The 12705-nt window shown below is 39.6% G+C and overlaps 1 protein-coding gene across 44 annotated transcripts in view; it reads left to right on the forward strand.

Moving 5' to 3' along the window:
- Positions 1-12705, forward strand: part of CTNND1 (catenin delta 1) — a 66629-nt gene that overhangs the window by 19170 nt on the left and 34754 nt on the right. For 17 of the 44 annotated variants that reach the window (XM_087950531.1, XM_087950539.1, XM_087950530.1 and 14 more), the window contains 3 exons: positions 10108-10179; positions 11042-11200; positions 11992-12515. In XM_087950531.1, the coding sequence (XP_087806657.1) occupies positions 11078-11200; positions 11992-12515 (647 nt within the window). In that variant the 5' untranslated portion in view covers positions 10108-10179; positions 11042-11077. Of the gene's footprint in view, positions 1-3940; positions 4132-5947; positions 6062-7842; positions 8211-10107; positions 10180-11041; positions 11201-11991; positions 12516-12705 lie in introns of all 44 variants that reach the window. The other 27 variants (XM_087950506.1, XM_087950515.1, XM_087950505.1 and 24 more) reach the window with 4 other exon arrangements.

Genomic DNA, 12705 nt, shown 5'->3' on the forward strand with positions numbered 1-12705 from the left:
AGAGGCTTTTTGATAGCTAATTTAGTAAATATTGAGACATGGGTCTGCTTAAGAAAGATATCTGAGAAATATTTCAGATGTTGCTCTGTCCTCATCTTGGTTCAGATATACTTTGTTCATTTGCCTTTGTGGAGGGAGTGCTTTGAAGGTGGTGTCTTAACTTTTTGTGTAGGTTTAATCCATGGGCATAAACATTTGTGAACTCTGGCTGTCTTTATCAGACGTATGGAGGGGTATAATTTAGTCTCTTAGCTTGAAAAGATGCTATTATCTTGATTTTAAATAGATCAGAATGTGATAGTTTAGCTTACTGACCTTAAAGCAGTTTAAGTTTCATATGCTCCTCAAATATTAGTCAAAAAAATATTTTTTTAAAATTGAGCAAACTGGAAAACTAAATTTATGTTTGACACAGAAGCATAAACGAATAGTGAACTTTTAAATAATTAGGCCTTGAATCTTTGAAGTTGCAATAGAAAGGATGTTATAACTTAATGATTGTCCTGAATTATTAATGGTGTATCTAATGTGAAACTTCTTCCTATAGAGAATGCTTATCTTTTTGGCATCATTTGGACAGGCAGTTGGATGCCTAGCTTAGATATTTATGACAAGTGGTAGGGCATTATGGGAGGAAATACCTCTTGAAAGCAGATTTGTTCGTCCTTTTGAAGTTATTAGCTTCGAGTTGCTGTTAGATCAGCCAATTTCAACTCGTTCAATTACCAAGATTCCAGTAACTTTCTCAAGATGCATCTTGCTTATTCTCAGCTTTAAACCACTAAAGTGAAAATGTTGCCTTCTGATTTTAGTAGTTTAGAAATTAGATCCTGGGGATTTATAACATTAGAAATGGTGTTATTAGTTGATAGAGATAAGTCATGAATATACAAGAAAGAATCAAGAAATATGGTGTGGGATTTGCACATTTATATTGATGGTTAAGTGTAAACACTATTGCTCTTAATGGCCACTAGTAGTATAATGGAATTCATATAACCTCTTACACCAAAATTAAACCATAATTTACAGTTGGTTGTCACCAGGGGTGGGTTTCTACCGGTTCTGTACACCTCTGTAGAACCGGTAGCTCTGAAGAGCAGCAGACATAGAACCGGTTCTATGTCTGCTGCTGTTTTTGCCCATCCGCCCACCTGGACTCTTACCTGACCTTTATTTCCTAATTTTTTCAACTTCAGCTGCCGTGCGAGGCACAGCTGCAGTTTAAAAAGCAGGAAAAAAGGGCTTTTTGAAAGGCTGCTTCTCTGCATTCAGCGTGCTGATGACAATTTACAGGCGGCCGTCAGCGTGCAAGGAAGCACATTGTAAATGACCGAACTGGTAGTTAACCCTGTTGGATCCCACCCCTGGTTGTTACCTAGCCACTGTAATACTGAAATGTGTATAATCTGGGCTAATACAGGAAGGTAACACTTCCATAAAGTGTTTTATGAATTAAAAATGAAGTCTTTTTAATTAAGCAAAACTCTATGGAAGTAGAAAGTAAGGAATATCTTTATTTTTTTCTTAAACTGAGTAATAAATAATTTTATTAATTTGGATTATTTTTTTAGGGAAGTGTAACTAAAGAGCTATGGGAATTAGTTTAAACTTTATATCCCAGTCTGTCTTAATCCTGAGCTGTCAGTCTCAAATATCAACCAGTAGTGGACCTTTTAAGTAACATGGTTTATAAGCTTAGTGTTAAATGAGGATATTAATGGAGTTAGGGTTATATAAGATAGTCTCCCTTTCAGTTCTAAGGAATGGATTCCTTGGATAATGTACCAGGTAGTCCACCACTTAACAACCAAAATTGGGATTGGAATCTTGGTCATTGAACAAAGTAATTGTTAAACAAGATGCCTATGTGCCTGCTATTCAACTACAACCATCTTAGCACTCATGGTTGCATAAATTAAGGGATCTCCTACCGTAGTAGCTAAATGGACAGAGAGAAAGAGCTGCCTATTAAAGGATATTCTTCGGGCTCCATTCAAAGGGCTCCATCCAAAGCTGAAATTCTATGTTGGAGAAGCCCTTTTGCTCTCAAAGAATATCCTGCTGTGAGGAATTCAGCTTCCCTGTGTCCACTCTGCTTGCAACCTTCCCTTCCTGCTTCCCCATTGACACTTTGGGGAACCTGGCAGAGAAGATTGCAAATAGTGATGATGTGATCAAAGGGCACTTGGCAACCAGTCATAAATGCAAATCAATTGTAAACTGCCTGAAATGCGGTCATGTGACAATGTGGGTGGACACACACACACACACACACACACACACACACACACACACACACAAAATGTGAGATGCTTTGCAATGTCCAGAAGTGCTTTATGGGGCATAAAGCATCTTTTTAGAGGCGTACCTTTGAACGGTTGTTAAACAACCAGTCCTAATTCAAGGACTACTAAAGTCCTACTCTTTTGCTTTGCAAATATAGGTAATGAGACTGTGTTGTCCTGGGGCTGTTGAAGAAGTCATGCAAATATATCTCCGAAACCTCTTTTTTTTAAAAGACTAATTTTAAGTTTTAGTGAAATGGCATATGATACCCTCTGTGGTCTTAGGACAGTTGCAGTATAACTTGGCAGTACATTTTGAGGATAATGTTAAAGAAACATTGCTAGGAATTGGACAAAGTGAGACATAAACCCGATCGGTTCCTCCTTTAGTATTCCTTGGAACAATATCAACCAAATGCTATATAACCCTAAATAAGCACCCACAGTTAATCAAATGGGGCTGAAAATATTTTTGAAGTGATACTCTCAATATTGTCTCCTCTCCCTCCCATTTTTCTTTTTCTTTCTTTTTTTTAAACATATGTTGACACATGAGAGAGACTTGACTAAAACTTTTAATAGCAGGTAATAGTTTCAGTAAATCAGTTTTCTGAATTCTGTGTTTCAGGTCCCAAACTTCTACTAAAATGTAATGCTCATTATTCTTTTGGCATACAGCTCATAGAACACAGTGCATAAGAAAGGTTGAAATTTCATCTTATCTATTCTTGTTGAGAAAACAACTGCTCAGGCTCTTGCCTTTTCTAGCTGTTTTATCAGTTGGGAGTTTTGTTTGCAAAGTGTATCTACCGTTTAGTTTTAGAACAAGAAATACATAACCTGTGTCCCCCGAAGCCTTGAGTAGAATTCCTAGAGTTTCTTCTGACTGAGTTATTAAATACATAAAATCATACAGACTATTGCAATGCACTCTACATGAAGCTACTCTTCAAGATAACCTGGAAGCTACATTGGGTCCAAAGTGAAGTAGTTTGGGCAGTAATTGGCATGTCACAGTATGCCCATATGACAACACTAGGGTCTATTTATCACCTGTAAGTTTGGTGTTTTTTTTTATGTCATAAGGCTTCGTTATTTGAGGAACTGTCTCTTAATACTGTAGTTTCTGCCATTAGGTAAGGTTGGGTACAATGTATGTGCTCCAGATTACCTCAATTAAATAATGCCTTCTATTGGAATCTAAAAAAAGTACCTTCTCTGATATAGTGCCTGCCCTCTGGAACAGCATCTCCCCAAGATCTTCATAGTTTCCATCTTGAAAGGAAGTCTTTGAAGACTTGGCTAATCTTCCAGGCCTTGGAACAGAGTGGTGGTCTTTATGATTTTTCTTCTGGACGGCACATGTATCTGTATCTTTATTGTTTCTTGCTTTTAAAGTACAGGCCATCCATAGTTGTTGGGAGACAGGTGATCTCCAAATTGGTTCTGTTTAGTGCTTGAAGTTAGCTCTGGGCATACTAGTTGGAGACCAAGTGCAGCATATGGCCTGAGCATTCTTGTGCACCATTCCCCACCCTACTTGTAGCTTTTCTCATGCTGAAAGGGGAGGCTGCCTGTTGCTTGGAACAATGAATACCAGGTACTCCAGTCGTATATGAACACATTTCATAGCTTTGTCCTATAATCTGTAGTAAGTCTTTGGCTTGCCTGCCTGGGCTGACGATACCTGCCTGGGCTGATGGAAGAATTACAACTCTGTGATTGCGACACCACATTGTTTGCTTGTGTTGTCATCTGGGTGCCTTACAAATTTTAATCCTGATGGTGGATCTGAAGCTGATGATGAAGCCCAGGAAGACATATACTGTATAACTTTGAAAGGGCATGTATTTTGGGGTATGGAGACAGTTTTCCTTGGGCTGTTCCAGTCCAAGTGCGCCCTTATAGAAGTTCTGCGTTGGCTTTTGGCAGAGGGGAGATTGTAGGGTGAAGGTCATCATATGGCAAAGTGCAAGATTGCCTAAGCAAACTAACAGTGTCTTTGAGGTCAAAGTCCTTCTGGTGCCAATATGTCTGAACTGAAGTGAAAGAACTTAAATGAAGTTCTTTTTACATGTGACTAAAAATATGATTTTGATGTGTGTTAACTGTTACAATCCAGAATTGCAACACACATTCCAATCTTTCAAAATTACTTCATCAAACTTGCTTGCAAAGTGTTACATCTGCATATGCCACAGATGGAAGCAAAATTACATAAAATATAAGGGTGGATTACATTCTTGGAGCTTCTGTGTTCGAGCAAACACTTTGATAGTTGCTACCACCAAGTATTGTGTGTGTTGTATGCTTCCTCCTTAATTCAGTTAAAAGCGCCTCTAACACTTTTATTTCCTGAAACGGAGACACAAGTTTAATATCTGTTACAATCCCAGGCAAGCCTGCAAAAGCTCCAATAAATGGAGACATGAGCTTCAATAGATTTTAATGCAGTAGATTGTTTTTCTCCTGATGCTTTCTCTTTAATTTTAATATTGGTTTTCGGTATCAATAAACTCAACTGTGATGGTTAACTGAAAACCCTCTGAGGAATTAAGTCTATTCCAAGAAAAAATCACAAGGTTCTGCTACATTCAAATAATCTTTTGAATGTGTTCCTCAAAGAAACCACTTTTTTCTCAAACTGTTATGCCTGTGGCCATATGTATTAAGTCAGTTTAGGGGCTGATATGTCACCAGCACCGTGGGAAAATGGATTGAGAGAGTTTCTGTTGTCTTGGAGGCTAGGCTAGCTCGAACATGTTGTTCCTGCTTTGATTTTGGGGGAGCGGGAATCTGAATTAAAAAGGAAAAGACATACCCAGAATGCTTGGACAAGGGGATATAAGTGCTAGAGAGAAACAGTTTCTGGCCAATACAACCTTCCATCAACTCCAGAATAATTAAAATATGTTTAGCTCACTGAGTTGATAACATCAAGTGCATACAGTAATTCTGTATTTCTCCTGTATTTATTCTAATAATCTTTTGGAGGAAAGGTTGCAAGCAAAGGCTTTTATTATAGAAAAATAATAATGGTACAGTATTGTTTCATTAAAATCTTTTTTTAAAAAAAAGAATTGGAGTACTGTACAAGACAGGGATATGGTCTTCCTATCTTGGGAGATCACCTTAGGAGGCTAGGTTTTTACAATTACTGTTGGAGGGTAACCTGTAGTTTCTTCAGCTTCCTCAGGGTTGATAGATCAAAAAGGAGGTATTTATTGTTTTATTTTTTTAATTGTTTTGTTTTATAATTATAGAATTGTAAGCCGCCCAGAGTTACTTGGTTGAGTTGGGCAGCTATAGAAATTGAATAAAAAGAAATCAATAAACCTTGAAAGGCTGTATATCCATAAGATCCCACATTCTTTCGTGGAGTTTTTTCCTTACCACAGTTGTAGTCATAATGGGAAAGGATTAAATGCGCCTCAAATTCCATGATCCAGTCTGCAACATTTCTACTATCCTACTGTTGCTTAATGAACCCATTATTTTTTAAAAAAAATAATTTAAAAAAATAATATGTTGAAAGTTGTTGGGTTTTTTTTTAATGTATAAATACTGATTTGATCTTAACTCCTTCCTTCCTTGACTTCCTTCCCTTTTTAAAAATTTACACTTCTATTTTTTATCCCCTTCCTGGTCTTTCTCTGCAGCCTTTTTTCTCCTGCTTCCTTGGTGTTGGTGGCTGGGCTCCTTCTCCCATGATTTTCTGCACTTAGACCAAGCTGTGCCTTAACCAATCAATTCAGACCGGCCTTCTTCCACAGGTGTGTACGGTACGGAAAATCAGTCTTAAATGTTATTTTGTCTCAGGATGGGGTTTCTTCCAGATTGGCTTTCTTAAAGACTGGGAAGCTCTTGTGGTAAGGAGAAAAATGATTCCAGGATGGAAGAAATATATAGTCTATCTTCCTTCCATATTTACAAATCAGTCAGCCTTTTTGGATATGAGGTCCATTAAAATGTCTTTATTAATTCATAAGTAGGCTGGGGCCGAAGATATTTCTGATGGACATATGCTAATGTTTTGTCCTGAAGCACTTTGGCAACAACCCTAGGTTTGGGTAGATGATACGCAAAATGGCTTGTTCTCCTTGCTTGTCTTGTTAGCCCTGTTATGAATGTTGACAATCATTATTATTAATAGTATTAATAATAAACATTAATGTTTATAGCTTAACACTTGTGGTTTTGAACTGATAAAAAAGGGGGTCTTGAAGAGAATTGGCTTGAGAAAAAAAATTCTTATAAAATAAGTCAGAACATTTCTCAATCCTTAACGTTAAATTCTATATATTATATTTTTATAGAAAGACTAAGTTTCCAGTTGGGGAATAAAATGCATAAAAAACAAACAGATGTAATTCCTTACACAAGTGTGCATACAGTCTGTGAATGATTTTGGAAGATTAAATTGGAGAAGCTCTAAGATTGTTTATATATTGTGACCACTGCATAAACAGTGGTAAAAAGCATTTAAACAATTTTATGTGGCAAACATTTTTTGGTAACATGAAACAAAACTTGCAGCTTTTCACCGCATATCTATATCTATATATATATGAATGTTTGAAAGAAAACACTGCAGTTTCTTTAAAAAACTACCTGTTGCCTTTCCCCTTCTGGCCCAGGCTTATCATGTTGCTCAATATAACTGCCATAGCCTGTTATAATTAGTTGATAGGTTAGCTAACTGATTCCTAAGGACTGTGTTTTTAAAATGGTAGAGGTTACTCTCCTCTTGACAGGAATGCATAAACCTAAAGTGACATGCAGTTTCCTGTTCGAGGGACAGTGACCTGGACCTAGGCAGGCCGGCAGATATGAAAATGCTGCTACAGTAAAATATGCGTAGTTGAGACTGACTGCAATTCCCAAAAACAGTTTTTAAAGTTGAGGTGATGTCCTCTGAAGACTGGTTTAGTATAAATAATGTAATGAGATAAAATTATCAAGAACCACTAAGGATTGTGTTGATTGGTGTTCACAGAAGGAAATCTTGGCTAAAGCTTCTTTTTAAAATGGCCTCCCTGTGCATTAAACTGTCCTAAAAATTAATCTAGGAAGGCAGCAAGAGCCTTAAGAGCCATTTAACTAGAGCAAATGCTTACCATAGTAAATGTACAAAAATAAGTGTGCTATGCTGCACAGATAGAAAGTTCCATAGTCTTTCTGAAATGTCATTGATATTTGACATTCTGATAGAAAGAAGTCCTAAAAATGTAAACTAAGGCATCAAATTAATAAAAAATAATATTATAATGTCATTAGCATACCTATATCCTATCCAGTATCTGATTTGCAATGAAGAAAACTCTGGAGGGATGGATTTTCGACCATCCAAAATGCCCGTTGTGTTACTAAAGGAGCACCCCTGTAAATCGGGTTTACCTTCACACTTAGATTGGTATTCTTGAGCCAGTTAAAGTGTTGCAGTTACTATCTTGAGAGGTTATTAGTGTACAATTTTTCTCACACTGCTGATTTGGGGGAGGATGACTTAGGTGGAACTTGGCCTTTTTCAAGTATTTTTAATCTCTCTTCCCAGATCTAAGATCAGTCTTTCTCTCTTTCTCCTTACTTTTCTCCCAAACGTGTTCTTTGAAGTGAGGGGATTCTTCTCCCCTCCTACCTCTTTTCTGTGTGTCGTCAATTCTCACATCCCCCGTGGCATCTCCCTGCCTTGCACCCACTCTCCCCCTGTGTGGGGCCTTCAAAACCATGGATGACTCGGAAGTGGAGTCGACTGCCAGTATACTTGCCTCCGTCAAAGAGCAGGAGGCACAGTTTGAGAAGCTGACACGGGCGCTGGAGGAAGAACGGCGCCATGTCTCTGCACAGCTGGAGCGCGTCCGTGTCTCCCCACAGGATGCCAGCCAAACAATGGCCAACGGCACCCTCACCCGCCGGCACCAGGTAACATCTAGTGATGTGCTCAAGCGGGATACTTGTCTTCTTCTGATTATGTGGTTCCTGCTGGAGGGCTACTTTGGTAGTTTGGCTTCTGTTGGAAGTACTTTGTGTCGTAGCTTGGTCCAAGAGTTTCAGGTTTCCACTGTCTGCATAGCTAAGTGTTGGTGAGTGTATTTGCCAGTATTCATTATTAGTAGGGCCATAAGGCCGTGTGGGTTAAAGACTATCCAGGGTGGAAATTAATAGCAGTATCATCCAATTTCACAGTGTCTGGCTTATGTTTAAATTCACTGTACTGATTACATGTGCACTTGTAGCGACAACCGATAATGATGGTCCACTATTTGTTTTGTGGATGCACAGTACAACAGTGGAAATGTTAGTAGTAAAGCCACTGGATTACAAAAACCCTTCGCTCTTTTGGAAACATCCTGTATATCCAAGGGTAGGATTCAGCCAGTACAGACGGGTTCAGGCGAACCGGTAGTTCCGGCAAGCAATTGGCCCCACCCAACCCTACCCTAGTCCATCCTTTATTTCCTTGTTTTGAAACCCAGCTGATTCACGCGGCACAGCGGATTGCTGCGTCTCAGCTGTTTCACTCACCGGGGCTGCAGCAGAAGATAAAGTTTTAACTGAAAATGGCTGTTTTTAAAATGCTGCGCCTACTCACCAAACCGGTTATTAACACCGGTTGAATCCCACCACCGTGTATATCATGCATATATATTTATACCCTTAAGTTTCTCAATTTCTGTTCCCATGTCTAATGCATGCTCCTGTGTATTCTCAAACAGGAGCTTGATGGTTTTTATGAAAAGAGGGTCCTAAACAGATGAAATAGATAAAAAGAGTAAGGAGCAAATTTACTGACTAAGGAATGCCAGACATTAAACAAAGCTCTCTTTGCTCTGAATGACAATATTTGTACAAGATGATGATAATAAAATGGCCTCCAGTGTGACTATCAGCTCCTGAAACTATTGACATAAGAAGCATGAAATAGGACTATGGAAATATGTCTGCCAATAGCCATAAGTGAGGCATCGAATGAATTTGATTAAGCTTTTGCACCAAGCTCATCTTGTTTTTCCCCTTGGATTTTGGCTTTTACTGGCTATTCAGGTTCTCCTCTTTTATCTTAAAAGCGTGCAGATGAGCAAATAGCCAATATCAGATGATGTTAAACTTGTGCTTAGAATACATACTGCATACCACTTAAACTTTCATACTCAGAACAGCAGAGTTCCCATCCAAGTAGTGGGTACAAATTACTTTGGATGCATGCAAGAAGACATAATTATAAAGATGATAAACAGGAATTCCCTACTTTAAAAATTTTCAGTGCATTTTTCCTTTTCATTCTGGGCAGTGTCTGTAAGTAGAACTAGATGATAGAGACCAGGTTTACTTTCTTAAGAGGTTTTATCAGTGGCTTGCTTTTCTGAATTATTTCTGAAGGTGCTTCCATTGGCTGTGTTGAGCTTTTGGGGTCTATAAGAACTGGGGCAGCATGGACTCAGTATTTATAAATTTTGGAATGTAGTGTTCAACTTCAATATGTTATAGATGTTAATAAGTGGGTAGGATAATACACACATAGATAATATCCCTATGAAGAAATGTAAACCTAAGATATTACCTAGTTGCTAATATTATCTTGTCACTTTCAAATAACAGCAGCCTCATTTCTAAATATTTGGCATTGTAGCCTTATGTGGGATTCAGTGTAATAGACGGAAGTGCTCGGTTGTCATACATGTCTCTCTCTCTCTCCCTCTGTGTGTGTGTGTGTGTGTGTGTGTGTGTGTGTGTGTGTGTGTGTTTCCTCTTGTGCCCCCCCCCCCATTCCTTCTTGTTTTCTGATGCTGGTTATAAATTCACTATTATTATTTTGCAGAACGGCCGTTTCTTGGGCAATGCTGACTTGGAGAGGCAGAAATTCTCAGAATTAAAGCTCAACGGACCACAGGTAGGAAAAGAGACTAAAAACTTCTTTCTGGTAAAGCTTACAGAAAGCTGTGAAGCTGTTTGGAGAAGATCTTAGATAATTGGTTGGAATCTTAGCAAAATTCAAAGATTTTTCTTTAAAATAAAATTTCAAGTCTTATATGGATAAAAGATGTGAACACCTTGGTGACTAAATGTATGAAAAGAAAATCCATGATCTTCCATTCTTGTTTGGTGGTTTGCTATTTGACTAATAGATTTTTTTAAAGTAATTATAAGTGAAAATTGTAACCAGGGTTCTAAAGTCTTAGTCAAGAGAGCTTCAGCATGTATCACTGAATTTGTGTGAGTTTTCTGCATGAGTTTTTTTAATGTTAAAGTGGGTGCAAACAAACATTACGTAGCAATTTTTTGCTGTCAGAGGAGGCTTGAGCATAATTTTTTTTTTTTTTTTTACAAATGGTCTCTGATCTGCAAGAAATGACTTCTTAGAGCAGGGTGTCAAGCTCATTGAGGGCCACATCGGGGTTGTGTTTGACCTCGGGGACCAAGTGGGCGTGGCTGGGGTGGGCATGGCCAGCTTGATGTCCTGCGGCCCTTTGCCAGTGCAGTTCTCCTGGGCTCCGTTTTCGCTGGCAGAGGGCTGCAGGAGGCCGTTGCAGCTGAAAACTGAGCCCGGGAGGGTCACATGCGGCCCTCGCAAGCTCTTTTTGCTGGCAGAGGCACCGCAGACCGGTCCTTTGCTGTTTTCAGGGCAGCCCCGCAGGCTAGGTCTAAGTACCCTGTGGTCCGGATGTGGCCCACAGCCCTTGATTTTGACACCCCTGTCTTAGAGTATTGTTTGCACAGAAATAGGTTGATAGGTTTCCCCCTCATTTCCCTAGGACCATAGTCACCTCATATACAGCACCATTCCCAGGATGCAGGATCCAGGACAAATTGTGGAAGAGACATACACCATGGAGGAGGACCCAGAAGGTGCAATGTCAGTTGTTTCAGTAGAGACCTCAGATGATGGGACAACCCGTCGTACAGAGACCACGGTGAGAGTCTAGGGAGAAGTGGCGAGGGTGTTATGCAATCTTCTGAGAGGGTTTCTGTAGGGAAGAGGTGATACTTATGGTTGCCAGATGCATGGCATTGAGTAATCTCTAATAGCAAATAAAGCATATAACACAAATAATGCTTTTCTATTTTTGTCAATGGCAGGTGTATATAGTGATCTGAAGTAGCTTTCATCTGGCGACTTATTCAGTTTATTATTTCAAAAGATCACTGCCGATATAATATAGAAAGTTTATTCAGTACACAGAAAGGTGCAAGATAGTTTCTTTTTGATTCCATTAGTTACGATTTCTCAGTCTGGTTAGGGTTAACTATTGTATTGGCATAAGGTTGATAATCACTATGAGGAAACCATTAATAGCAGATCTGAAATCCTGGAGGTGTTTTTGACTTGACATGAGGAACAGAGCATGTGAGCCTGCCAACAGCTCTTGACTGATTATGCATTTGGTACTCTTGCATTTTGTGAGGTATAGTGGAATTCTAACAACCACAGAAACAGTTCTGCAGGTATTTTTGTTGAGTAAAAAGTATTGGATTTAATTTTCCTGTAGCCGGAAGTTTCAGGGATCAGAAAGTTTTCTCGGAAATGCTACAGAACAAGATAATATTGGTAACTGAATATACAGGATGTGACTTGAGATAATAGAGAGCAGTGTCCTGTGGAATTAATGGTGAAAGGCACTGCAGCGCATGAGCCCGCTCTGTCCTCAGAACTACTGTGAGGTGATAAGGAGATGCCGGATAGCTCATTCTTACTATTCTATAGGTGAAAAAAGTTGTCAAGACCATGACCACACGTACTGTGCAGCAAGTTGGCCCAGATGGGTTACCTATTGATGGCTCTCCAGTTACCAACAACTACATCCAGACCATGGATAGGAATTTCAGAAAGAACACAAACGGTGGCCCTGGGGCCTACATGACCCAACCAGGCACGGCTACCCTTCCACGAAATTATCACTACTCAGATAGTTATGGGCGGCCCTACGAAGATAGCTACCATGGCAGCGAACACAGCTACGGTAGCCTCTCCCGAGTCACCCGGATTGATGAGCGCTACCGACCCTCTGTGGATGGCTACAGGGCTCCCAGCAGGCAGGATGTCTATGGTCCCCAACCGCAGGTGCGGGTAGGGGGAAGCAACATGGACTTGAACCGCTTCCACGCTGAGCCTTATGGGCTGGAGGATGACCAACGCAGCATGGCGTATGATGACCTGGATTATGGTGCAGTGCCAGAATATGGGACAGCGAGGCGGACTGGGACTTCTGATCCCCGCCAGAGACTCAGGTAAGAGGATAATTTTAGCATGTTTTAGCCAGCCTTGGCAATGTTTTGATGTTTCTCCCATGCTTTAGAGAAGAATCTTAACTACCCTTGAAAAATCAATTATAGTACTCAGTAACAGTGATGTTTCTAAAGCAACCAGGACACTCCTGGGATAAATTTAGTGTCCTACCGTAGATAGACGGCTGTTAAC

The sequence above is a fragment of the Notechis scutatus genome, chromosome 1, assembly GCF_049901735.1.
Source record: "Notechis scutatus isolate UNSWTSFEM ecotype Mainland chromosome 1, rNotScu1.2, whole genome shotgun sequence".
Classification (NCBI taxonomy): Eukaryota; Metazoa; Chordata; class Lepidosauria; order Squamata; family Elapidae; genus Notechis; species Notechis scutatus.